Source organism: Mirounga leonina, unplaced genomic scaffold (genome assembly GCF_011800145.1).
Source record: "Mirounga leonina isolate KUSES-001 unplaced genomic scaffold, KU_Mleo_1.0 Mir_55, whole genome shotgun sequence".
In the NCBI taxonomy this organism is placed as follows: Eukaryota; Metazoa; Chordata; class Mammalia; order Carnivora; family Phocidae; genus Mirounga; species Mirounga leonina.
This window is the reverse complement of record NW_023270816.1, coordinates 2,804,349-2,829,325: the sequence shown is the minus strand read 5'-3', so window position 1 is coordinate 2,829,325 and position 24,977 is coordinate 2,804,349. Positions and strand designations below refer to the sequence as shown.

Below are 24,977 nucleotides of genomic sequence, written 5' to 3'. Positions count from 1 at the left end.
GGGGAGAGAGGAGGAGGCATGATCAGCGAAAAGGCTGGATAGCTTTAAAAAAATTTTTTTTTGGTAACTTGGAGAACTTTCTGGAAGATCAATGTATTAATCATTAGGCAGCCAGGCAGTGGCTGATGTAGAAGTCCTCTAGGAAACTGTGACCTCTTCGGGAAAACCATCCTCTTTGCAGGAGATAGTTGTTATCGCTGTAATTAAGGAATGTGGGGCTCCAGGCCACTGGACGGTCAAGGGGTTAGAGGGGAAAGAGAGCTGGGAATGAAGAGACTGGTTCTGGAGTTGGCGTCTGACAGGTAAGGTGGGTAACACCGCACACACAGCGGTCAGGACTGAAGTGGTAACTGAGCTCACTCAGCACAGGAATCACAGTCCCCGATGCAGGGTTTATGTCTAGACAGTCACCACAGTAAAAACAAAGCCAGTTCTTGGAGAAAAATCGGTTGCGATCAGGAGCTAATAAAAGTCCTGGGTAAGAAGCAGTCTTGTCGATTTCTGCTTGCTAGCAAAAGCCACTTAAGTCCCTTTCCCTGTTCTGAAAACTCTTGTCACACAGGGTAAGAGCTTGCTTTTCTAAGGAAACTGTACGGGGCAAGACTATGGAGAGAGTGAAGCTAAATCTTTCCAACTTTTTGTGTATATATATATATATATATATATGCCTGCCCCCACATTTCACACTGTATTTACAAATGTTTCTCCTATGGCTGGGAAAACTGCCATCAAACTTACTCTGAGATTTTTGGACTCAGCACGGCAGGAACTGCCCCTCCCACTCTATCTCCACCGCGGGAACCATGTGCGGGACAGGCCGGCATTAACGATAGGAGAACATCTCCTCCACCCGCCACCTGGACCAACTGCTCATGGTGACTTTCCATCAGTCACAAACACATCTGTTAATTAGATGGTGACTGTCAACATCTCCGAGAGGCACCAAGAACACCTCGCTTTGGGGTCCCCTATCAACGATCTAGCCTATAAGAAAAAGATATTCCTGCCTTAGAAAACACTGGGGGCCCTGACACACATTTCTATTGCCTTGTTTATGACTAACTTCCATCCCAGATAGCTCAGTACCTCCTTCTTCACTGAAGTGGGGCATGGTAGGTTGATGGAAGAATTATAGACAAGTGGAAAATTCTAATCTGTCGATATAAGAGTTTCTGCATGTCACTGAACCTTCAGTGCTATATATTTTTTAAGATGATGTGAATTGCATTCTTTTTATGATTATTAAAGAAACTAATAGAAGGAGGGGTGCCTGGGTGGCTCAGTTGGTTAAGCGTCTGCCTTCGGCTCAGGTCATGATCCCAGGATCCTGGGATGGAGTCCCGCACTGGGCTCCCAGCTCAGCATGGAGTCTGCTTCTCCCTCTGCCTCTGCTCCTCCCCCCGATCATGCTCTCTCTCTCTCTCTAATGAATAAAAATATATATATATATATATGGGCGCCTGGGTGGCTCAGTTGGTTAAGCAACTGCCTTTGGCTCAGGTCATGATCCTGGAGTCCCGGGATCAAGTCCCGCATCGGGCTCCCTGCTCAGCGGGAAGTCTGCTTCTCCCTCTGACCCTCCCCCCTCTCATGCTCTCTCTATCTCATTCTCTCCCTCAAATAAATAAATAAAATCTTTTTAAAAATATATATATATATATATTTTTTTTTTAAAAGAAAGAAAGAAAGAAACTAATGGAAGGAGAGTTGAAGTTTCAGGACAAGGCCCAAATCTGACTCTTCGTGCTAGGTAAAAAGAGTTCCCTAGAAGGATTCACCAGGACTCATCTGGCATAAATGGAGAGAATAGGTCTAGACATCTTATTTCCATTTATAAATGAATCCCTTCAAGGATTATCCTTGAGAGAAACTGGAAAGAGCAGGTTCAAACCCAGCGGCATGACCTTGGGGGAGCTAACTGACCTGTGGAGCCCCAGCTATTTCATCTGTAAGCCTCAGAGAATGACATACTCAGAGCATTGTTTCAGTCATTACGTAAGATAAGATACTTGAAAATACTGCAGAGTATACAGCACATAATAGGTGTTAAATAAGTAGGTCTCACACCCCAGAGTGCAGAGCTAAGGATGGATGCCCAAAACCAAGGCGATGTTTAAAAAGAACATTTCCTACTGGGACAATGAAGGCTTGGGGGTCATTTCATTTCAAAAAGAGAGGCTTGTATGCTTGAGGCGGTAGGTGGGGGTGGCAGGGGCTGAGCAAAGGAAGCTGAAAACTCTCTCTCAGAATGGGATGGGATTTAAGACAGGAGAGTTTTTGGAAGGTGGCCTCCCCTCTGACATATGCAGAAGCCTTCTGCCAGAATAGAGAAGAGCTTATTCCCTTAGCACGGGAAAACTTCGAGAACAACCATAAAGAGACAATTTGGTGGGGTGCCGCAGGGGTAAAAACATCAAAAGAGGGACAGGACATTAAATTAGTTGCTCACTTAAACCCTATTCAGCCCTGAAATTCAATGTCAACAAATGTCCACATCTAGTCCCATAATTCAGTCCCAGAATAAGAAGAGGAAGAAGAAGGGGAGGAGGAGAGAGGAAGAAGAACATTAAACTAGGTTACAGGAAATTTTATACCCAATGTAATTTATAGCATTTGCATTTTAATCACTTCTTCTTTATAAATGTCCAAAGTCACCACAATAGCATTAACAGACATATAAACCGTTATTCCTCTTTCAAGAGTTGTTACTGAAATATACATGTTTAGTTAGGTCTAATTCTTAGTATATTTCATAATAAATTTATAAACATGATTCTCTACATAATAAAAAAAATAATACCCCAGCAAAAACTAAATCTCACTTAAAAATTCACAAAGTTCTAGGGGGGCGCCTGGCTGGCTCAGTTGGTGGAGCGTGCGACTCTTGATCTTGGGGTCATGAGTTTGAGCCCCATGTTGGGTATAGATTAGTTTAAAAAAAATGTTTTCCAGGGCCCATTGGTGATGGTTAAAAGTTAAATAAGGATTTTTTTTTTTTAATTCAAAAAGCTTTGGGATTACATATCCAAAGGGAATTAGCACTTTTCTTCTGTCCAACAAACTTCCTCATTTTTCTCCGTTGCCATATTTTGATGGCATTTGTGTCATTAGAGGGACTCCAGCAGACTCCCCACGGGTGCAGAGCCCAAGTGGGGTTTATTCCCACGACCCTCAGATCATGACCTGAACCAAAATCAAGAATCGGATGCTTAACCAACTGAGCCACCCAGACGCCCCTTAAAAATTGTTCTTTCACATTTTATGCATCAGGATTCTGGGTTCATCTTCCTTTGAATATAGAATTGCATGGCCAAACAAAAACAAAAACAGTTTTTAAACCACTATAGAATGTGTATTGTGGGGTATAGTGCATAATAGAAAGAAGAAAAAAATATGGTCTTCATTTGAAATATTTAGATTGAGGACTGATGCATTAGTTAAAGCAATGCCAACATGAAATTTCTTAGAAAACCCCAAAAAGTATGCCAAATGAAAAAAAGTTCATGAAATACATATTAGTGTAAAGAAGGACTATTTTATATGTAAATGTATTTGTTCAGAAATTATTTCCCGAGTACCTACTACCTGCTTGTCTCTAGGCTAGGAACAGCATATATGACCTTTTTGGTAATAAAAAAAAAGTCAGTGAGTCATTCTGAAGGTTCGTAAAGGCAAGAGAGAGGACGAAAGGCAGTAACGTGCACAGACTCTGTGGGGACACAGCTAGAAACTCCGGCTGTGTGGCAGTTTTCAGAGAGGGAGCCTCCAGCCGGAGACCTGAACGCCGCCCACCGAAACACTGAGTTAGGGGGCAAATTTGAACTGCTCTGTGCTCCAGGTTCCTGAAGAACACCTAATCAGTATTCCTTTTGGTATAGAGACAAGAGAGCTATCAAGCTGAGAAAATCTTGGAATTAAAGCCTTCTGATGATGAATTAAGACAAGGTAGTTTTAATTTTTTGTCGAAGAATAACACATATGCAGAAATGTGAACTTGAGATGATCAGCGCCCAGATCAAGAGATGGAGCATCACGAAGCCCTCTCTGGCCTCTGGTGGTCACTACCCACCCCAAGGATACTGGTATAATGGCACAGATTGGCTCCTAACAGCATGGATGACTTTGCTTTGCATGCAAGGTATACTCTTTTGTGTCTGGCTTCTTTAGCTCAACGTTGTATGGTGAGACCCAGCCACACTGTTGGATGTAGTTATAGACCACACAGTCTCAGTGCTATATAACACTCCACTGTGTGAAGATGTCACAATGGATGCCACATTCTGCTTCTCAGGTACTCGAGTCATCTTATATATAGCCTTTTAGCCACAGAAAAGACCAGAGATTTTCTCTTATCCAGAAGGAAAGATCCACAGATGAAATTCACCATCTCTTTTCTACTTGAAATTGGTCTGATCAAAGGAATTTTGGTGGGTGCCCGGGAGTCTCAGTGGGTTAAGTGTCTGCCTTCAGCTCAGGTCAGATCCCAGGACTTTGGGATCGAGCCCCACGTCGGGCTCCCTGCTCAGCAGGGAGTCTGCTTCTCCCTCTCCCTCTGCCCCTCTGCACCTCCTCCCCCTGCTTGTGCTCTCTCTCTCTCACTCTCTCTCAAATAAATAAAATCTTTTTTTTTAAAGGAATTTTTGGTTTTCCTTCCATGTCAGGACTAGAGATGGTCAAACTACAAATTAAGTATTAACAATTTTAACTAGGAGTTAGAGAAAGGAGAAGGGGGTTATATCTTGGCAGCTGACTTTAGAGGACTCTTCCTAATTCCAAAGGAAACTGATGGTGACCATTTCTCAAACAAGGCAGTGTGTCTGGGACTCCTTAGAGGAAGAGCATCCTGCACCCAGAGGGTTGCCAGGCAATGTATGGTGACTGATGAACGGAGTGGATGGTGGGTGGGAGGGGAGAGAGCGCCCAAACAGGATACAAAATAAGGGCACCTGAAATCACCACTTTACAAAATAAAATTATGTTTATCACAGAATAACACAATTTCTTATTCACACATCCCACCTGTGACATTAATCAGAGCCTTCACCTATGGGCCATATGTCATCTTTTCCACCCTTACTAGTTTATAGATTTTTTTTTTTTTACTTTGAAGTGTTAGAAGAAGAAAAAGAACCAGAGCTGCCCTAAAAGGAATGAGGAAGTGAGAGCTCCCCACAGTGTCTGTCTAGCTATGTCTGGGTGACAACCCATGATGTTCTTTCCGGTCTCAGTAATATTCTGAATTTCCACCTGCCCGCCCCCTCTCGTTTATAATGCAGAACACGTGAAGTTAGAGCAGTTCAGTCTTCCTCTCTCTATCGGTGGATTAGTAGGAGCAGAGTGTTATGCTGTTTCTCCCATTCTGCACTGTTCCCCCGGAGATAAGAGAACTCTGGCTGGAGGCCCTCCGAGGGTGAGTACCATAAATTAACATAACTGGAAAATTAGCTAGCTGGCAAATCACTGGTCTTTGAGAGCACCTCCAACAGAAAACAGCTGTACCCCAAAACATGCAGCAAATAATGTTAAAGACGCTGAGCACTGAAAGCTTTCCTTCAGTGTGAAGCCTGCACTCTTTCGGTATAAGAATTCTGTCAACGTTAACTTTGTTTTATGTTTACTGCAAGTAGCATTCTTGGAATAAGTTTTTTCCTCTGGGGGTTAAAGGAGCTAATCCATGCAGAGCACATAATACAGTACCTGACAACATGAGCTCCTCCCCCCAGAAAAACGTTAGTTATCATATGATTGTTAGATTATCTCTTGGTGGGAATGGAATAAATGAATAACAAAGTTTGGCATGGTAAAGATATCAGGTTTAAAAAATTTAGAAATAAGTGTGTTCAGGTGCATCCTTAATAGCCGGAGACATCTGGAAACATATCACAGACTTCAAATGAAAACTTTTCTATCTAATAGTTTCAGATTTTGTGTTTTGGCACCGAAATTGGCCAACTTATCATGTGTCTCCCTCCTCACTCTCTCCCATATGATTTCTCACAGGCAGAGCTAAGTCCACACGGGAGCAAAATTCATCCCTGGACAGTCAGCCCAAAATCTAATGAAGTTGATAAGCAGCTGCAATGCTGTAAGTACCCCTCTTATATTTCTTGATTCATATTTGCCAGAGGTAATAGCCAAACGATCTTTACCTAATTTAATTTTTTCTCTTTCAGTCAAAAACACTAAATGCCAATAATATGGAGACATTGATCGAATGTCAGTCAGAGGTAAGAGAGCAATTTTTAAAACTTTTCATCTGCACTGTGAGAACATGGAAAACTTTCTGTTTTTATGGAGTGTTGTTTGGATTGTATAATTATCAGAGTAGAAAACTAACATCCTAAATGTAGCTAATTAAATACATTAATTGGGACCTTATATGATGACAATCAAGACTTTATTACTGATTCTAGAAGCTAGAAAAAGATCATTGGACTTTACTAATTTTTAATATGAATAAAATGTTGTCCACGTATTTTGTGGGGAAAGACTGGGTAGATCTCTTCAGTCATTTTTAACAAAAATAAATATATTTTTAGGACGATATCAAGGAACATCCTCTGTTGGCATCATGTGAGAGTGAAGATAATATTTGCCAGCTAATTGGTGAGTTTTGAAAACATACTGGTCTTTTATGTAAGTGCTAACAACAAATGTTCTTGGTTTGCAAAACCACAGTACTTTACCCTACTAGGAATTTCTTTTTTTAAGTGTTCTTCTAAAGACCGCAGAACATTAACACTTAAATGGCCAGCAGACTCCAGCTCACTAGAGCATCAGAGCACTCTGACAGGAAAGATCTTCCTACAGCCAAGGCCCCAGCTCTCCGAGGAGTAATTTTAGTGGGGTCAGATCTCCTAGCCACTTCTGTTTTGACAACTAAAGCAGGCATACATATGAAAAACAGATGATTCCTTTTCCCCTTTCTTCCTTCTCTAATGAAGGAATGAATGTAAGAACCCATGAAGCAATTGGTGCTGATCTCCAATTCCCAGGAACCCACCATTCACTCTTCAATGTTTTCATGATGTGTTTTGTATTACATAACCGCGACCCAGTTCTCCTCAACTGTAAGGGACAAGCCACTTCTCCAGCCATCCTCTTCCACTTGCCAGTGTGGAAACCTAGTGCAGTGCATTAGAAAACAGAGCTTTCATATGTAGGGGGAAACAAGAGAAGGAAAATGAAGGAGAATAGAAAGAAAGAAATGCGTGAGATGCGATATCCATTGCACACACGTCTTCAGGATTTTGCAAAGACAGAACATCTCACTAACGTTTTCGTGATAATTCCCAACTTCCTAGTCTAGGTTCACGCCTTTCTGAGGCAATTTGTGCCAGCCCTTGTCCTCAAGCAACCCCCACCCTGGGCGGGGGGGGCGCTGGGGGAATCCTGAGGGGAACTGCAGACTGCTGTAGCCCCCTCTAGTGGCTGGTTGATGCTAGTGTGGCTGCGGAGGTGTACTGGCCCGCCCCGCTAAGGGCAGTCAAAATGATCTTGAGCAAGATTCCAATCTTTTTTATGGCTCAGTAATATTCCGCTGTATTTATAGACCACGTCTTCTTTATTGAGTCATCTATCAATGGACATTTTGGTTGCTTCCATTTCTTGGCTATTGTAAATAATGCTGCAATAAACATAGTGGTGTGCATAATCTTGTTGAATCAATGTTTTCTTTTTCTTTGGGTAAAACCTAGTTTAATGACTGGATCATATGGTATTTCTGTTTTAGTTTTTTGAGGAAACTCCATATTGTCTCCCATCGTGACTGAAACTAATGTAACATTCTATGTCAACTAAACTTCAGTTTAAAAAAAGATCTTGAGCAAGTCACTTCCTCTCCTTTTAAGTTTTGTTTCCTCTGCCACTCAAAGGAGAAAATTAAAATAATCTATTTCGCATCAGAAAAACCCACTATAGTTATTAAGGTCAATATATGAAGATGGTTGTTTGTGATCTGCTCGGCTAGTTTTGCTGATTTTCTGTAGCAAACAGCCGTGAAGAGTAAAAACAGGAAAGGTGGAGACTTTGAGGAACCTGGGTGTTGATATTTAGGGGCTGGTTGCTCTGGTAACGATGTGTTTGCTTTTCGGGTTCATTTTTCTAGATTAAAATTCATGCCCTTGCTTTCTCAGTTTTTCAAAATTGTTCCCCACCCCCACCCCCGTGGCATACCATAGATGACATTATGTGGCTGACAATATCCATGGTCTTATATGGATCTTTAATAATTATTTAATAATTCAACAATTATGAATCTAATTTTCTCTTGGCCTTGTTTTCCTGGCTATAGAAATTAAGAAAAGAAAGAAGGTGCTGTCCTGGCCCTTTCTCATGAGAAGACATTCTGCTGTGTCAGATTTTTCTGGGGCTTCAGAACCTGAATTAAAAACATCACTATTTGATCAGCCCTTGTCAATCATCTGTGGTGAGGATGACACACTCCCCAGACCCATTCAGGTAGGTGCATGTACTCTCAAACCTACTTCAGGTTTTTGTCAGATGTGAAAAATCCTTGCTGGGGCCAATCTGTAGGTTTTTCCACTTTTGGAAATGGTGTTTCCACATATGAGTGCAGTCAGGAGACTATCTAACTGCTTACATTCTAGAAATCCAACCGTCCATCCTCCTGACTTCGTAGAGTTAAGAATGCTAAAAGATGTGTAGCTTCTGAGAAGTCAATGGATAGAGATGGGGTATAAAGTATATGATCAGAAATCCAGTGTTTATATAGAATGACTTGAAAGAAGAGAGACCGGAAATGATTCTAGAATGTACAAAATTAGAGCATTCACAACTTACCTCCTCTTAGAAAAATAGCAGAGTGGAGGGAGGAGGTTGATAGCAATGGGGCTGTGAAAACCTGGCAGTCATGGTCTCTTGTAAAGACCATGTTGGTATCACAGAGACCTATCTTTTATGGAGAGGATTATCTATGACAGGTGAAGTTTGCTACTGTTCATATGTACTGTTTTAATACCTAAACATCGACTTTTCATGTAGTAGTAGCCTCACATGGGTTCATGTATTCAAAGTAAGGGTAACCTTTTCCTATTCCTACATCTCTTTCCTACAGGATATTCTCACTATTCTGTGCCTTAAAGGACCATCCACGGAAGGGATCTTCAGGAAAGCAGCCAATGAGAAAGCCCGCAAAGAGATCAAGGAGGAGCTCAACTCGGGAGGCATGGTAGATCTGAAAAGTCTCCCTGTGCACCTTCTGGCTGTGGTCTTTAAGGTGAGGTCACAGCATTGCTGCCAAAAATCTGCCAATGGGCTCAGACACGTTACGTCTCTGGGAATAAGAAACAGGCCCTTCGCCCTACAAATCAAAGTAAACTGATCTTGGAGTTTAAGTTTTTTAGTGAAGCCTTTTATTTTCTTATATAAACATCTCTGTGTCTACGATCTCAGATTCCAACAGAAAATGATACAGTACGTCCTCCCCAAATTCTTATGAGAAAAGGCCAAGTCCATGCTCCTGAAGCTGGGAGCCCCTCAGAGGATGGCCTCACTCTGTCCATTGTCAGGAAGTTGCTACGAGAGATTTCCCTAGAGTGTTCAAATGCAGGAAGGAAGGGGGCACAGCCTGTGGTAGGATGATCAGAGGGTCCCTGAGCTGGACCAGACAAGGGGAAGATGAAGACGCCAGCGCATGATGTAACCCAACCAGGCCCAACCATCCCCCTTTCACCCTGCAGGACTTCCTCAGAAGTATCCCACAGAAGCTACTTTCATGTGACCTGTTTGAGGAGTGGATGGACGCGCTGGAGAGGCAGAATGAAGAGGACAGAATTGAGGCCCTGAAACAGTAAGTGGCCAGAGTCATTGCCAGAGGCCAGGCCCACATGGTCTCCATCTTCTGATTCTTCACACAGTTCTCTGAGTGTTTCAGGAACATTGATGTGTTTAGGGAATCAGAGTGGAATTATTTATCTACTCCCAGAATAAAAATCACGAGGTACCCTGGACATTCCTTTTAAAGTAGTTTTAACCAAAGGAAAGGAAGCGCTTTTTCAAAGAGTAGAAAGTGAACTTCAATATTCACAAACCTCAAGAGATGGAAGAGTCTAAAACATAAGTAGTTCAAGAAGGTATGAGACAAAACCATAGATGGAAGCCTCAAAACAGGCTAGGTGGCCAAGTATAGGAACGTGGGGTTATCCTTAACCTAAAAGGTTTGTGTCAGGCAAGGCAAAAATTCCCCCATAAAACATCCCTTAAAGCACAGGAGAACAATCGGGAAAGGATTGTTTTGATCATAAAATTCCACAGCATAGTTCATATTCCTCTAATTAACCAAAATGAAAACTCTATATAAACAAATTCCAAAGACAACAAAAACGATTACATTTGTAAATGAAACTGTAACCTGTTAGCAACTAGACAATCTCAAACCCCTAATTTCAAAATATCAGCACTTTTGCCAAATGTTATGAAAGTCTGTCTCTTTGTTATGATTGTCCCACGCAGCTAAATATTTCTAGTGGAATAGTTACTGAATTAAAGGCATTAGAGTATCTGTCCCAAATTGAAAATCCTAAGATAACCGCAAGTTTCTCCTTAAAGGCACTAAGCTCTTCCATAATAGTAACTTAACGAGAAGTGAAAACGTTCCCTACATTAGAGTCACCACTGCAGATTTTGAAAAAGTGAGGCTTTACACATCTCATTTATTATCCTTTGTACCAATGTTCCCGTTTAAGTGCTGACCTGACCACATTTATGAACATGCCCTTAGAAACTGATTTCTTCTCCATAAAGATTTCTCAGAATGGCATAAAAATGGGTCATCTTTGTGTGATGGTCACAGATCAAGAAAGGCAAATGATCGTGCTCCCAAAATACCAGTCTTGCAGTGTTAGAAAGACATTCTAGGGTGCCTGGGTGGCTCAGTTGGTTAAGCGACTGCCTTCGGCTCAGGTCATGATCCTGGAGTCCCGGGATCAAGTCCCGCATCGGGCTCCCTGCTCGGCGGGGAGTCTGCTTCTCCCTCTGACCCTCCCCCTCTCATGCTCTCTCTCTCTCTCATTGTCTCTCTCAAATAAATAAATAAAATCTTTAAAAAATTAAAAAAAAAAGACATTCTGCCTGGCTACACGATTGTTCTACAAAGCAGTTTTCAAAATGTATTCGACTATGGAGTTTGTTGCAGAAGTTAAGGCTTCCCAATGTAAGATCTATACAAATAATAAAGGGCTGTGTTATCGGTGTCCTAATTATAAAGAACCAGTGTCTTAGGTCTTTAAGATCTCATGGTTAACCAGTTTCATTCCACATCAGTTGCCACTGGAAGTGTCTGAATGAACATTTCACAATCTTACTGATGAAAATGCACCTTCCTCATTTTGAAGGAAGTCTGGGTTAAGCAGAAATTTTCAACTTGCTACACTAAAACTGAGATAGAACATTAGTCCTCTAAAACCAGCTTTCCTGAACCTCATTCCAGGGTTGCAGATAAGCTCCCCCGGCCCAACCTCCTGCTGCTCAAGCACCTGATCTCCGTGCTCTACCTTATCAGCAAGAACTCCGAGATCAATAAGATGGATGCCAGCAATCTAGCTATCTGCGTCGGACCCAACATGCTGACCCAAGAGAATGACCAACACCTGTCTTTCGAAGCCCAGAAAGACTTGAACAACAAGGTTTGTTCCAGTCTCTGTCTGAGAAACTCCCAATGTATGATCTCACCGTTTGTTTGAAAAAGCCAAGTGATAAAATGCCTCTGAGTCTCTCTGGCTGACTCAAGCTCACAGTGAAATATGAGATGCAAAATGCTTTTGTCATAGTTCTGCTCTCTTAGATTTATTCATTTAATGAAATGGAACAATCCTGTCTCGTAGGATTTCAAAGGTGTCCTTTGTTAAGACTAAGTCTCATTGTCTCCTAGGATAGAAAAGCCCCTTTGTTTGGTTGGGTTTTTTTTCATTTGTGCATTGCACTCTGTCAGTCCAACTATCAGTTTGGGAAACTCCTTACTTAAGTGAAAATTTTAGTCAGAGGGTTTTTTTTATAATTCTCAAAAAATGCATGTCCCAAAAATAACTTCAATATATATGACTTTTACCAATTTTCTATATGTTCTTTTCAAAAACATAAAGATCTCATATGCTCATTTTGGCACCTCCCTAACAGTGGGCCCTCATTATATCCCCATTCCTTCCCCTCTTCCCTTAAAAGAATGACAGATGTCTTTAGGCTGACAACTTGCTTCTTTTTCCTCACAGGTTAAAACATTGGTGGAATTCCTGATCGATAACTGCTTGGAAATATTTGGGGAGAACATTCCGGCACATTCCAGTACTGCTTCTGATGACTCCCTGGAACACACTGACAGTTCAGGTACTGAATGTGTTCTTGATTGATTATGATTGTGGGGGGACGTCCATTCCAGTCTGCCAGTCCATGCCAGTAACGTAAAGTATCTCTGGCATTTGAAGCGCAAGTCACCTGCACAAGTCACCAAATCAAATTCATAGGGTGCCATTAACATGGAAACTTGCTCTCAAATTTTCCTGCAGCCTTCTCATTCAGCTGACTCTCCTTCAGCTTCTTTCTGAATCATAAAGAATTGCTAATTTTATTAAATTACCTTTAGCTGGAGGGTTGTTTCCACATAATAGGATATGGGTCCATTAAAATGGAATGGATCCAATCAAAGAGCCATCCAAAGGATTAATTTTTAAATTTAAGATCAACAAATGTTCAATGAAATGTTGTTTTGTCTCTTTTCTCATTCTCATTCTCTCACTTGTATTTCCTTTTCCTACTTCTCTTCTGCACCTCAAACTAGGAAAGAAACAAAATTTTAATGTGACAGATTTCTCTCGTATCAAGGCCCCAGTAGCTTCACCAGATTACCTAGTGCCATACTTGATACAAGTAGGGTGAATGGTACTAAAGTTTATTTCTCCAAGAAACTGACCCAGAAACTCAACTGTCCCTTAACTTCCTCCAGACATGTCAACGCTGCAGAATGACTCAGCCTATGACAGCAATGATCCTGACATGGAATCCAGCGGTGCCATCAGATCCCCAAACAGGCGGCCCCAGGTGCCCTTGGAGACAGCTGCCAGCTGGGAGCCCAGAGGCCTGCAGCTCGCTTGGGAGTTGAGCCCAGAGCCCATTGTCAGCACTGTAGCCAGGCTGAAAAACTCCCTCAGGGAACCAGACAGGAGCTACTCAGAGCCCAGCATGTCATCCTCACAGGAGAGCCTTGAGAGCCAGAAAACTCACCAAAAACTAAAACGAAGTGAGGATGACTTCACCATGGCCCAGGCAGGGGCTTGTTTGGAAGGTGAGGAAGCTGAAGACCCATTTCCAGAGGAGGTGTTTCCTGCAGTTGAAGGCAAAACTCAGAGGCCACAGGACCTGAAGGTGAGGAACTCGACTCAGGGTTTGGGGTTACTGTGGGGACTGGCGCCCAAAGCCTCCTCCAGTGGCTCTCTGGATGCTTCCTCTGACAGCTCCCCCGTGGCTTCTCCTTCCAGTCCCAAAAGAAATTTCTTCACCAGACATCAGTCTTTCACAAAGGCAGAGAAAAGTAAACCCAACAGAGAGATTAAAAAACATTCCATGTCATTCTCTTTTGCCTCTCACAAAAGAGTGTTGACCAAAACCCCCAGCTCTGTGTCTGTGAAATCCAAAGGCTTTACAAGAGACCAAGTAAAGAAAGGCTTTAAAAAAGAAAGCCAGCTTGCTGGGCGAATCATCCAAGAGAACTTGTCTGAAATCCAGGGCCAAACAGCTCTAGACTTTAGCTCCAGATCCTATGCCCTCTCAGTCGAGGATGTGGTCCAGCAAGTGGATCAGAGAAGCCCTGGGAGTCCGCCATCTTATGAAGAGGCCATTCGGTGCCAGGCATTGGACCTCTCGGCCCACGGGGGCCAAACAGTTGGCAGCATGAGGGCTAGAATGCTCCGCCGGGACACTCAACTACCACCTCTCCTACCTTTTCACCATGGAGGGAATTCAAAAGATATATGCAGTCAAGAGCCACTTGACAGGCACAGACTATCTCCCAGGACTGAGAGTTGGAAACAGAGCAGGACTGTCCATGCTTCTGTTGAAACGATAGGACAAGTGACTGTCACAGGGAGACCAGAGCTGTACCGGCTAAGAACTATATCTGAGTCAAATCAGAAGACTAAGCTGGACCACTTAGTGCGGCGATGTAGTCAGCCGGTCTTTGAGGCTGACCAATTCCAGTATGCTAAAGAATCCTACATTTAGGAAGGCAGACCAGACACCATGACATGGCTTGTGGTATCTCTGTAAATACATGACTGTACGAAGAACTGCTTTAGACTCTGTTTTCAAAAAAGTCGAGAATAAGCTCCTTTAGAGAAGCTGTGTAGAGCCCTCCTCAGTGGGGCTAGCTATGCAAGCGCACTCAGGTGGTGTCTGTGTGCCTGAACTTGTGCAACATGTAGCAAGTGTATAAGATGTACTGAAGATAAGGTGTTAAGTGCAAAGATGTCTACATGGGTATGTGTATATTTGTCTGTGAACTTGTGGTCAACGGCACTGCTGTTCTCTGCCTCCTGGGGCACTTTTCTATTGGTTAGTGTTCAAAAACAATTTTTCTTCTATTTTTTTGTTACCTCCAATATCATGCCATTTTTCATATTTTCCACAAACTCCATTTAGGGGAAAACATTTAAATCTATTAGAAGTTTACTCCCTAAGCAGCTTTGTGATAACTACTCACCATGGTAAGAAAAAGGAACAGACTGCAAGGAATAGACTTCTGTGTTTTGAGTTATCAAAGGCATTACAAACTCCAGGAAATGCAAAAGCCATCGTTAAAATTTATGAAAAATACTTAAATGTGTCCTTTAAATCATCTCATTTTCAATTTGGATAGATGAATAAAAATGCAATACATCAATATTAACTGATTTATAACACTTTGAGTTTCTTTGTGACTCAGTAATGTCTTCTCCAACAGTGTGCAGGAAATTACTTTATATGCACTGGGGATCATATATAGAATTTTAATGTAATCTCACTACAATAAATTGCCTTCTTTGTTTCAAAGTAAAAATGTTTATTCTTTACTGATATGTTGCCTTCTCTCTCTTGATTCTATAGAAACCCAAGAAAAGCACTCACACGTTGGTTCATTCAACAACATTTATTGAATATATATTCATTACTCTAGATTAATAGGCAGTCTGGGATCTTGTCTTTAGAAAGAAAGGACAAATCCAGTTCTCCAGTGGTTTGCAAATCCACAAAAAGTACCTACTTGAAGCCATTTTTTCAATAGTAACTCAGAAGCCAGAAAATTTAGAATGCAGGGGGTGCCTGGGTGGCTCAGTCAGGTAAGCATCTGCCTTCAGCTCAGGTCATGATCCCAGGGTCCGGAGATGGAGCCCCGCATCAGGCTCCCTGCTCAGCGGGGAGTCTGCTTCTCCCTCTTCCTCTGCCCCTCCCCCCACCTCTCGTGCTCTCTCTCTGTGTCTCTCAAATAAATAAATGAAATCTTAAAAAAAAAAAAAAGATGGTAGGGCGCCTGGGTGGCTCAGTTGGTTAAGCGACTGCCTTCGGCTCAGGTCATGATCCCAGGGTCCTGGGATCGAGTCCCACATCGGGCTCCCGGCTCGGTGGGGAGTCTGCTTCTCCCTCTGACCCTATCCCCTCTCATGCTGTTTCTCTCGCTCTCTCACTCTCTCTCTCAAATAAATAAATAAATAAATAAATAAATAAATAAAATCTTTAAAAAAAAAAAAGATGGTAAAAAAATTTAGTATGCAAATACAGGGTGATATAATATTTCCTGTTTAGTGAATTAAACTCTTCAGTACCTTTACAAACCATATTTTTATGATGCTCAGGTTGCTTATTCACAAACATAATGGTAAAATCTCTGTCATATATTGGAACTTTAATGCTCAATGGTTAAGATATTTATCTAGTACCTTGGAGATACTAGATTTCTATTTTCCTTATTTTATCAACCTCTTTCATAAAACACTGTGTGTTTTTGATTTGTTCAAGAAATATTTTTGCATCGGCCAACCACCAGATGGTGAAGGTCTGTTATTCTTTTCAAAGGAGATTTATTTATAATGTGGTAAAAAGTTAAAAATGTAACCCAGATTGCTCAAGGCAACATGCTCAGACCTCAAAAGGTCATTAGAAGTATTTTATTAAGCACACCAAAAGTGTACAGATTTCAAGGGGCAGACACTCCCCTCTGACTGCTAACTTCAAAAAAGCAATCCTTTTCCAGAGTTGGACACGAATCGTAATAGTTATAATTTTTACCATCTACCGTGTGGTAGATGTAAAACTTGTCTGAAATCCAGGGCCAAACAGCTCTAGACTTTAGCTCCAGATCCTATGCCCTCTCAGTCGAGGATGTGGTCCAGCAAGTGGATCAGAGAAGCCCTGGGAGTCCGCCATCTTATGAAGAGGCCATTCGGTGCCAGGCATTGGACCTCTCGGCCCACGGGGGCCAAACAGTTGGCAGCATGAGGGCTAGAATGCTCCGCCGGGACACTCAACTACCACCTCTCCTACCTTTTCACCATGGAGGGAATTCAAAAGATATATGCAGTCCACTACTGTTTTAAGTATTTCAGGACTAAAACAAGTATAGCAACTTCCTATTGAGAATCAGAATTCTCATCAATAAATAAGACTTGGAAGCCTCCAATCTATTCCACTTTACCACACTGACCTGACCTCTGTGTGACCAAACTGCAGATCACAAAAAACCTGTCCTAAATTTCCTTATTTTAAAAAAGCAGATGTGAGACTGAAGTCATCTACCTATTCCAGGTAAGTAGTATGATTGCTGGCAAACATTTATGAGCTTCTTGCAGTCAAGCAAATGTCATTAATGCTCCTGTCTTTGAACAGCGGAGGAATAGGTGTGGTGACAACTTCAAATATTGCAGAGTGGTCTTCCCACATCTATCCATGGTTTTTAGGGTTGCCCAGCCTGCTGGCCAAGCCCATCAGTTGGCTAGGGCTACCATAACAAAATATCACAAACAAGTAACTTAAAGTATAGAAATGTATGGTTAGAACAGGCTAGAACTGAAATCAAGGTATCAGCAGGTTGGTTCCTTATGAGGGCTGCAAGGGAAGGATCTGTTCCAGGATTCTCTCCTTGCTCAAACACAGCCATCACTCTGGGTATCTACATTGTCTTCCCTCTATGTATATCTATCCCCAAAGTTCCCTTTCTTGAGGGACACCACCAGTCATACTGGATTAGGGTTCTAGTGATCCATTTTACCTCTTTATAGTCACATTCTGACATACTATGAGTTAGGACTTCAACAAATGAATGGAGGGTGGGAAAGGACACAATTCAATCCTTACACTAAGTTTCACAGACTAGTACTTCATGAGACCTTCATTATACCAACAATTTTTAATACTTCACCATAACCAGAGGGCCCAAGCTTATGGTAAGATTTGGATATTAAAATGATGCTCTAAGGAGGGCACGTGATGTGATGAGCACTGGGTGTTATACGCAACTGATGAATCATTGAACACTACATCTAAAACTAAAAATGTACTATATGTTGGCTAATTGAATTTAAATTTTAAAAAAAAATTATGCTCTAGTGAAGGACCCAGGAACACCAGAGTCCTGTCCTCCATGGACCTCCTGAGGGCCACACAATCACAAATGGGACAATCACAAGTATGCCTGACACCCCATTGCAAGGTGTATGGTAACATCAGTTTGGAAGTCAAGGGCTAAGTAGGGGCTTCAACCTAAATCCAGGTCTGATCTCTAGCCTCTGAGCCACTGGGCCTCCCCAGCATCCATGCATTACCTTCCTGGGCCTAGTTTAATAGGGACCCTGGCCCTCTTACCAAATGAAAGAGGGGAAGCATGTACAGTTATTGTGCCTACTGGGAAATACCCAGCATTCACTGCCCTGGAATCTGACTGAACAGACTAGAATTTCTTCCTCTTAGGGAAGATAAAGAATTTTCTCTCCTCCTATAAAGAGGGAGAGAAGTGGGTTGCCACATGCCATTGCCAGCCTCCCGCATGATGCACTGTAATTACCTGTGAAGACATGCTGTGTCCACCCCCACCCCAACACCACCCATGATGTGGTCCAGAATGTTGACTTGTGGATGTTAACCAAGGTTGGGTGCTTATGTTAGAGCTCAGCCAAACTGCAATCATCTCAGAGTCTAGCAAATACAACACCTGTGTCACATGGGGTCCCCAAGCAGGTGAAGTGGCAGCCAAAGCTTGTGTGCTAATCAAAGAATTCATAGCGGCCACAGTGCTTCCCATGATCATAGATGAGAATGTCCAAGGGCAGTAAACACTTATTTACCCTGATGCACCATTAAAGGAATAAGTTCTAGCTGCATTTTCCTGATTGGGATCTCACTGGAAGGACCGCCAGTACATGCTTTCCTCTTGAAGGGTCAAGCAGACAGAAACCCACATCAGATGGGATTTCACATATTTTGAGTTTCTTTTTTAATTGAATTATGTAAGATCTTAACTCTTTATCTGCAAAGGGAGAGGAATAAGCTATAAACATTTTGCTAGAGATGGAAGTGAATCACTTTTGGGGGGCCATATTTTAAATCCGGACTGAGATTCTGCATCTTGTCTACTCCAGAGTACAAATTAAATGTGAAGGAGGAAAAATCAGTGGGATGAAGTGCTGCCCTCCTCCTATTAATAGACTACAAAGAGGGGCCCCTGGGAGACAAGCAAACCTGCAGAGTGCGAAGTCTTGCTGGAAAAAGGAAATGTACAATGATACCATCTCTGTAGGAAAGGAAAGACACCGTGTTGACCCAAGAGTACATGACCCAATTCGCAGGGCCCGAGTCCACACCCCAAATGGCCTACCAGAACCAGGTACTAAACTTGTCTGAGCCTCAGTTTCTTCATCTGTAAAATGAGGGTAATCACAACACATCAGTTGTGGAAGGCACATAACAGAAAACTGAGATAACCCCCTTAAAGAAGAAGGGGGTTGTGCTCTCCATTAGAGGAAGAGCAGACAGCAGTCCAGGCTGACATGGCAGCTCCAGGACATCCCAGGGCCCCAGGCTCCTTCACACCAGGGCCAGCTTCATGGGCATGGGACCTGTGCTGTCTCATTGGGCCCCATGCCGAGAAGGGCCCAGCACTAGGGTTAATGCTCTGCTGCTGGCATTTTTTCATTATTAGTAACTGTTGAACAAGGGCCCCTCACTTTCATTTTGTGCTGCCCTCTGCAAATTAGGTGGCTCATCTTATTCACACTTTGTGGCCTTCCATCATTTCTGTATGCAAGAACCTCCTCCTCCAGCCTTGACCTCCAAATTCCAGGCAGGAACGTTCTGCTCAGTAACTTCTATCTACATCCTAGCAGCCAGAAATTATTTCCATGGCTACTCTTACCCATGGAGGAGTCTAGAAAATAGTTTCTCATGGTCATATTGCCTTCCCCAACAAAATCAGTAGGAGTGGGAATTATTAGCCCTTGACACAAAAATCAAATAAAAGAGATCATGGATATGGTACAACACATACTAATTTAGTTGCTCTAATAATAGAAAGCAGGATAAAGCACAGATTATTTAGGATAATGAGACAACCGGAAATGTTGAATATGATTAGGGATAATATACAGACAAGGCAGATAATAATTTTGGAGTATTTCAATCATGCATATGCACATTGTGAGAATTCTATAATTATATGAGTAGTTTTAAGTAAAATAAATTACTAACAAATACAAATTAACCTCCTAGAACTTAAAACATACTGTACTTATGTAAGGAATTCACAATCTAGTAGAGAAATAAGACAGTGTTGAAGGCAAAGCTACATTCCAAATGAGAAATAACATCAAGTGCTATAGTAGAAATGAATAATTGCTTGTGGTCCAATTAATTTTAGGATATACTTCAAATTTAAAGATGCTTCCTATGTGAAACTCCAGAGTCAGTAACAAAAGATTTCAGCCAAGTGTACGACATTTAAAATAATCATAAGGGGTGCCTAGGTGGCTCAGTCAATTAAGCATCTGACTTGAGATCAAGCCATGATCTCGGGGTCCTAGAATCGAGCCCCCAAATTGAGCTCCGTGCTCAGCAGAGAGTCTGCTTCTCCCTCTGCCCCTGCCTCCCGCTCATGCACTCTCTTGCTCTCAAATAAATAAAATCTTTTTTAAAATAAATAAATAAATAATCATGAGAGGTTCCAGGAAGGCGTTCATTTACGTGATCAGAGCACATCACTGTTCAGAAGGAAGTAGACGACTTCTTTTTTCCATTATTGTCAAAAAAGGCATTTCCTATCCAAAATGGTTTTGGAAAAGATGAAGTACTACACAAGATAACTAATATGTGGATGCACATATTTTCAAAACAACACTTACATCTTGTTACTTTCCTAACCAGAGACCTCCAATGGCTTTTATAAAAAGATTTATTTATTTATTTTAGAGAGAGAGAGAGAGCATGTGTGAGTGGGGGGAGGGGCAGAGGAAGAGAATCTCAAGCAGAATCCCCATTGATCTTGGAGGCCAACTTGGGGCTTGATCCCACAACCCATGAGATCATGACCTGAGCGGAAACCAAGAGTCAGATGCCTAACCAACTAAGCCACCCAGGTGTCCCTCCAATGGCTTCTTAATACCATTTTCATCAAGTCTAAAGCCTGCCACCTACCACCTACCACTCAAGGCCCACCTAACCTAGCTCCATCCTGGGACCCAACCTTACTTCTTTCCTTAATCTCCAGTGACTTCTACAATAAATAATAACAATAGCTAATGTGAAAAATGCATGTGAATACCACCTTTCAGAACTGGAGATAAGCCAAAGCTGTGTTTAGATGAAAATTCATGTCTTTATACAATTATATTAATAAACAAAAATAAAAGTAAATGTATTCAGCATACTGTTCATGAAGGTAGAAAAGGAATAATAAAAATAGAAACTAAAGTTGAAATCAGTAATTTCAAAAACAAAAAAAAGAGTAGAACTAATAAGTAAAATCAAAGCTGGCTCCCTGAAAACACACTTCTGCCTAATCTAGGCAAGGGAAAGAGAAATCAAAAGTACACAACAGGAGAAATGATGATGGGAAATAACAACAGAAACTGAAAATTAAAAGGACCAAAGGACTCCTTTGCTGAGCTCCATGCCATTGCATTTGAAAATGTGAATGAGATTATCTATGTCTAGAAAAACATAATTTACCAGGGTTCCTGGGTAGCACAGTCGGTTAAGGGCTGACTCTTGATTTTGGCTCAGGTCATGATTTCAGGGTTGTGAGATCCAGCTCTGCATGGGGCTCCATGTTTAGTGCAGAGTCTGTACGAGATTCTCTCTCCCTCTCACTCTGCCCCTCCCACTCATGCTCTCTCTCTCTAAAATAAATAAATCTTAAAAAAAAAAAGAAAAACATAATTTACCAATCTAACTCCAGAAGAGAGGGAAAATCTAAAAAGATGAATTTATATAAGAAACAAAGAAAATTATAGATCAACCTTATGAATATTGATGCAAAAATCCTGAATAAAATATAGTAGATGGAATGTATGAAGACTAATTGGAGTTAGTATGGGAATGCAAGTCTAATTCGATGTGAAATTTATTAACATGATTCATCATTTTGGTAAGTTACAGGGAAAATATAACCAGTTCCATAGATACTGAAAAATCACCTATCACAATTTAATCTCCAGTACTGAATTTTTAAAAGATTCTTAATGAAAGAGAAACTGATGAACATGATTTTTTTTTTTTAAGATGTCAGTCTTAGACCAAAAGGCTGCATGGGCTTATTGAGGAAACACTAGGAACTCCTGTTGAAGCCAGAAAAAGGTCAGTTTGGTACTATTTCCATTAACTATCACTGTTCTGGAGGTACTATCTAAAGCTATGGGGCGCCTGGGTGGCACAGTTGGTGGGGGCAGCCGACTCTTGGCTTCGGCTTAGGACGTGATCTCAAGGTGTTGAGATTGAGCCCCAGGTCAAGCCCTGGGCTCAGCACGGAGTCTGAATGAAAATTCTCTCTTCTTCTCCCTCTGCCCCTCACCCCTGTGCTAGCTCTCTCTCTCTCAAAAATAAATAAATCTTTAAAAATAAAATAAAGCAACCAGATGAAAAAGAAACCGGAGGAATAAATATTGTAAACGAGGAGGCAAGGCTTTCCTATTTGTAGATTATATGATTATTTGGAAAATCAAGAGAATCAATTAAAAACAAAAACCCCTAGAAATAAGAAAATACATTAAGCTAGCAAGCTGTGAAATTAATATACAGAAACCAAAAGTCTCCATACGTACTAATGGAAAATATAGTGAAAGAAAAGGCTCCATGCACATTGGCAACAAATGGATAAAATACCTAGTAAGAAACATAACAAAACCAATTTGACAAAAATCTTTAACTGTTCTTGCAGGACAAAGGAGTAGAATGGAACAAAAATAGAACTGACTATATTTTTAGAGAGTAAGATTCAAAATCATCAAGTTTTCCTAAGTTAACTTATAAACTTAATATGATCACGAAAAAATATCCAACAGGAAGGATTTTTGTTGTTTGTCATTTTTTGTTGCTGTTGTTAATTACTGAAAACCACATTTAAAGAATCAGTAAATGCTGATAGGAAAGAGATCTCTGGAAAGAAGGATCTGCAAGGGAAAGCCAGCCCTGCTTGATTTTCAGCTATGCTTAGTATGTGCACAGATGGGTCCTGGCACATGAACAATCAGCAAACCAACCAGACAGAATAGAAAGCCCAAGGATAGAGGCAGGTGCATACAGGACTTCAGCACGTAAAGATGGCATTTCAAAGCAGTGGGGAATAGAAGGATAATTTAATAAATGATGTTGGCATAAATTGGTGGCCATCTGGGAAAAAGGGGGAACATTATCTCATAATACGTGCCAGGATAAATTCTAGACGGCTCAAAGATTTAAATGTGGGAAGTCAAAGAACCAGACTTCTAGGAGAAATAAGGGAAAATTCATATCATCTCAGTGGGAAAGGCATTTATAACATGACTTAAAGTCCTGATGGCATGAAAGAAAATGACAAGTTAATGTCAAAATCAAAAACACCTGCAGGAAATAAAACACCATAAACAAGAGACAAATGACAACCTTGGGGAAATGTTTGCATCTCGTATAACAGGAAAAGGGCTAATTTCCATAACATATACACTACCTGTAAATTGATAAGGGAAAGTGCAGAACAATTTTAAAATGTGCAAAGGGTATGAACAGTCAAAACAGAAAAAGAAAAACAAATGGCCTTTACACATTTGAAAAATGCTCACACTCGTTTTTTTAAAGGCAAACTAAAACTACACTAAAACACCATTTCTCCCATCTATAGGCAAAAATGAAAAGTTTAATATCACAGTGTGTTGGCAAGGCTGTGGGGAAACTGTTGATTCATTTGTTTCTGTTGGAAGTAGAAATCGATATGTCCCCTAAGTAGGACAGTTTGGCAGTATCTATTAAGATTACAAATGCGGGGCACCTGGGTGGCTCAGTCGTTAAGCGTCTGCCTTCGGCTCGGGTCATGATTCCAGGTCCTGGGATCGGGCCCCGCATCGGGCTCCCTGCTGGGCGGGAAGTCTGCTTCTCCCTCTCCCACTCCCCCTGCTTGTGTTCCCTATCTCGCTGTGTCTCTCTGTCAAATAAATAAATAAAATCTTTAAAAAATAATAATAAAATAAAGTTACAAATGCATAATAAATAATAAATAAATAAATAAATAAATAAATAAATAAATAAAATTACAAATGCATAAATCATTTTCCTACTTCTCCCTCTAGGAATGTACTTTACAAATAAGTTTTCATGCATACACTGTAAATGAGGATATTTGCTTTGTTTATAACCTGGAAATGACATAAATGTATATTATCAGGGAATAATTAAATTATGGTTAATTATGATATGTCCATGCAGCTATAAAAATTTCTATGCAGCTGTAAAAAAAGAAATGAGCAAGCTCTTCAGCTATTGATACAAAAAGATGTCCAAGATATATTAAGTAGAAAAAGGCAACATGTAGGTCAATGTATATTGTCATTTATCTTAAAAAAAAAGAAATTAATTTTAATAGTTTAATGTGTGCGGGATGGGGAATGGGAAGTGGGATGATGGGGCCAAGAATAAGTAGAAGACATTTCAATGATCCATTTCTATACTTTTAGTGTTTGAACTATGTAACTATGAATATTATCTTCAAATATTAAATACAAAATAATGAAAACTAACATTAAATGTTTATTATATGCCAAGCACATTGAAATGACCTGAGAAATACCTGTCTGGGGTTGGTGTTTCCACATCTGACTAGAACTGGGAAGTGTGTCAAAGATTTTGGAAGGCCTTGAGTGTTCTCCAAACTAGGATTCCAAGGACAACAGTGGGAGCCACCCAAAGCTTTTTAAGAATATGTATTTAAGGGGATTACATAGGATGGCTTGGAGGAAGGGCAATGTGAGGCAGGACAGCTGGTTCTGAGGTTAGTACCCAAACATTAGGGAGCAATTACGTTTGGACAATAGGAAATCAGGCAGAGTAGCTGCCGTGGGAATACAGAAGGTCTAAGTGCCCAGACAGTGAAGAATAGACAGGACGTGACCAGTGGAGAGGGCAGGCTGGGCTCTCCAGGAGGACGAACAGGATGAATGCAGGTGGGGAGGAACAGGGCAGGTGCAGGGAAGAGCGAAGACCTACTCCTGTGTGTTTGGCCAGGGGTGAGAGGGTGCAGGCTCCACAGACAGGAGGCCAGGGTTAAAATCTTGAAACTACATCATCTCTTTGTGCCTGCATTTTCCCATCTGCAAAATGGAGATAATGGTACTACCTACTCTGTAGGCTGACAGGGCTAAATAAGATCATACGCATAAAGTACTTTACAGTACCCAAAGCACAGCTGGTGTTCAATAAATGCTAGTTTTCTCTGGAACGTCAAATTTAGATTATTTCCCATGAACTCATTTGTTACATTA

General features: G+C 41.2%; 1 protein-coding gene and 1 long non-coding RNA gene across 3 annotated transcripts in view; one reads left to right on the top strand and one right to left on the bottom strand.

The window, feature by feature from the left end:
• The window catches only part of LOC118001972, a 55,105-nt gene that overhangs the window by 9,063 nt on the left and 21,065 nt on the right, over positions 1–24,977 (bottom strand). The window contains exon 3 of one of the 2 annotated variants that reach the window (XR_004676899.1): positions 23,611–23,644. The exons of the other annotated variant lie outside the window; for it this stretch is intronic. This is a non-coding gene — a long non-coding RNA (uncharacterized LOC118001972). Of the gene's footprint in view, positions 1–23,610; positions 23,645–24,977 lie in introns of those variants that run through there. 2 annotated transcript variants of the gene reach the window in all.
• Positions 5,293–14,742, top strand: LOC118001970 (T-cell activation Rho GTPase-activating protein-like). The gene is made up of 10 exons (XM_034992183.1): positions 5,293–5,410; positions 6,001–6,085; positions 6,174–6,227; positions 6,540–6,606; positions 8,294–8,460; positions 9,077–9,238; positions 9,702–9,811; positions 11,450–11,645; positions 12,228–12,342; positions 12,959–14,742. The coding sequence occupies exons 2-10, from the start codon at positions 6,059–6,061 to the stop codon at positions 14,230–14,232; spliced, it is 2,172 nt and encodes a 723-aa protein (XP_034848074.1). The 5' UTR covers positions 5,293–5,410; positions 6,001–6,058; the 3' UTR covers positions 14,233–14,742.

Bases quoted from the DNA above. Each gene is read 5' to 3' on its own strand.
- LOC118001970 (XM_034992183.1), top strand. From the start codon at position 6,059: ATGAAGTTGATAAGCAGCTGCAATGCT. The intron at 6,607-8,293 runs GTGAGTTTTGAA...TCCTGGCTATAG, and splicing joins TAATATTTGCCAGCTAATTG to AAATTAAGAAAAGAAAGAAG. The intron at 8,461-9,076 runs GTAGGTGCATGT...TCTTTCCTACAG, and splicing joins CACTCCCCAGACCCATTCAG to GATATTCTCACTATTCTGTG.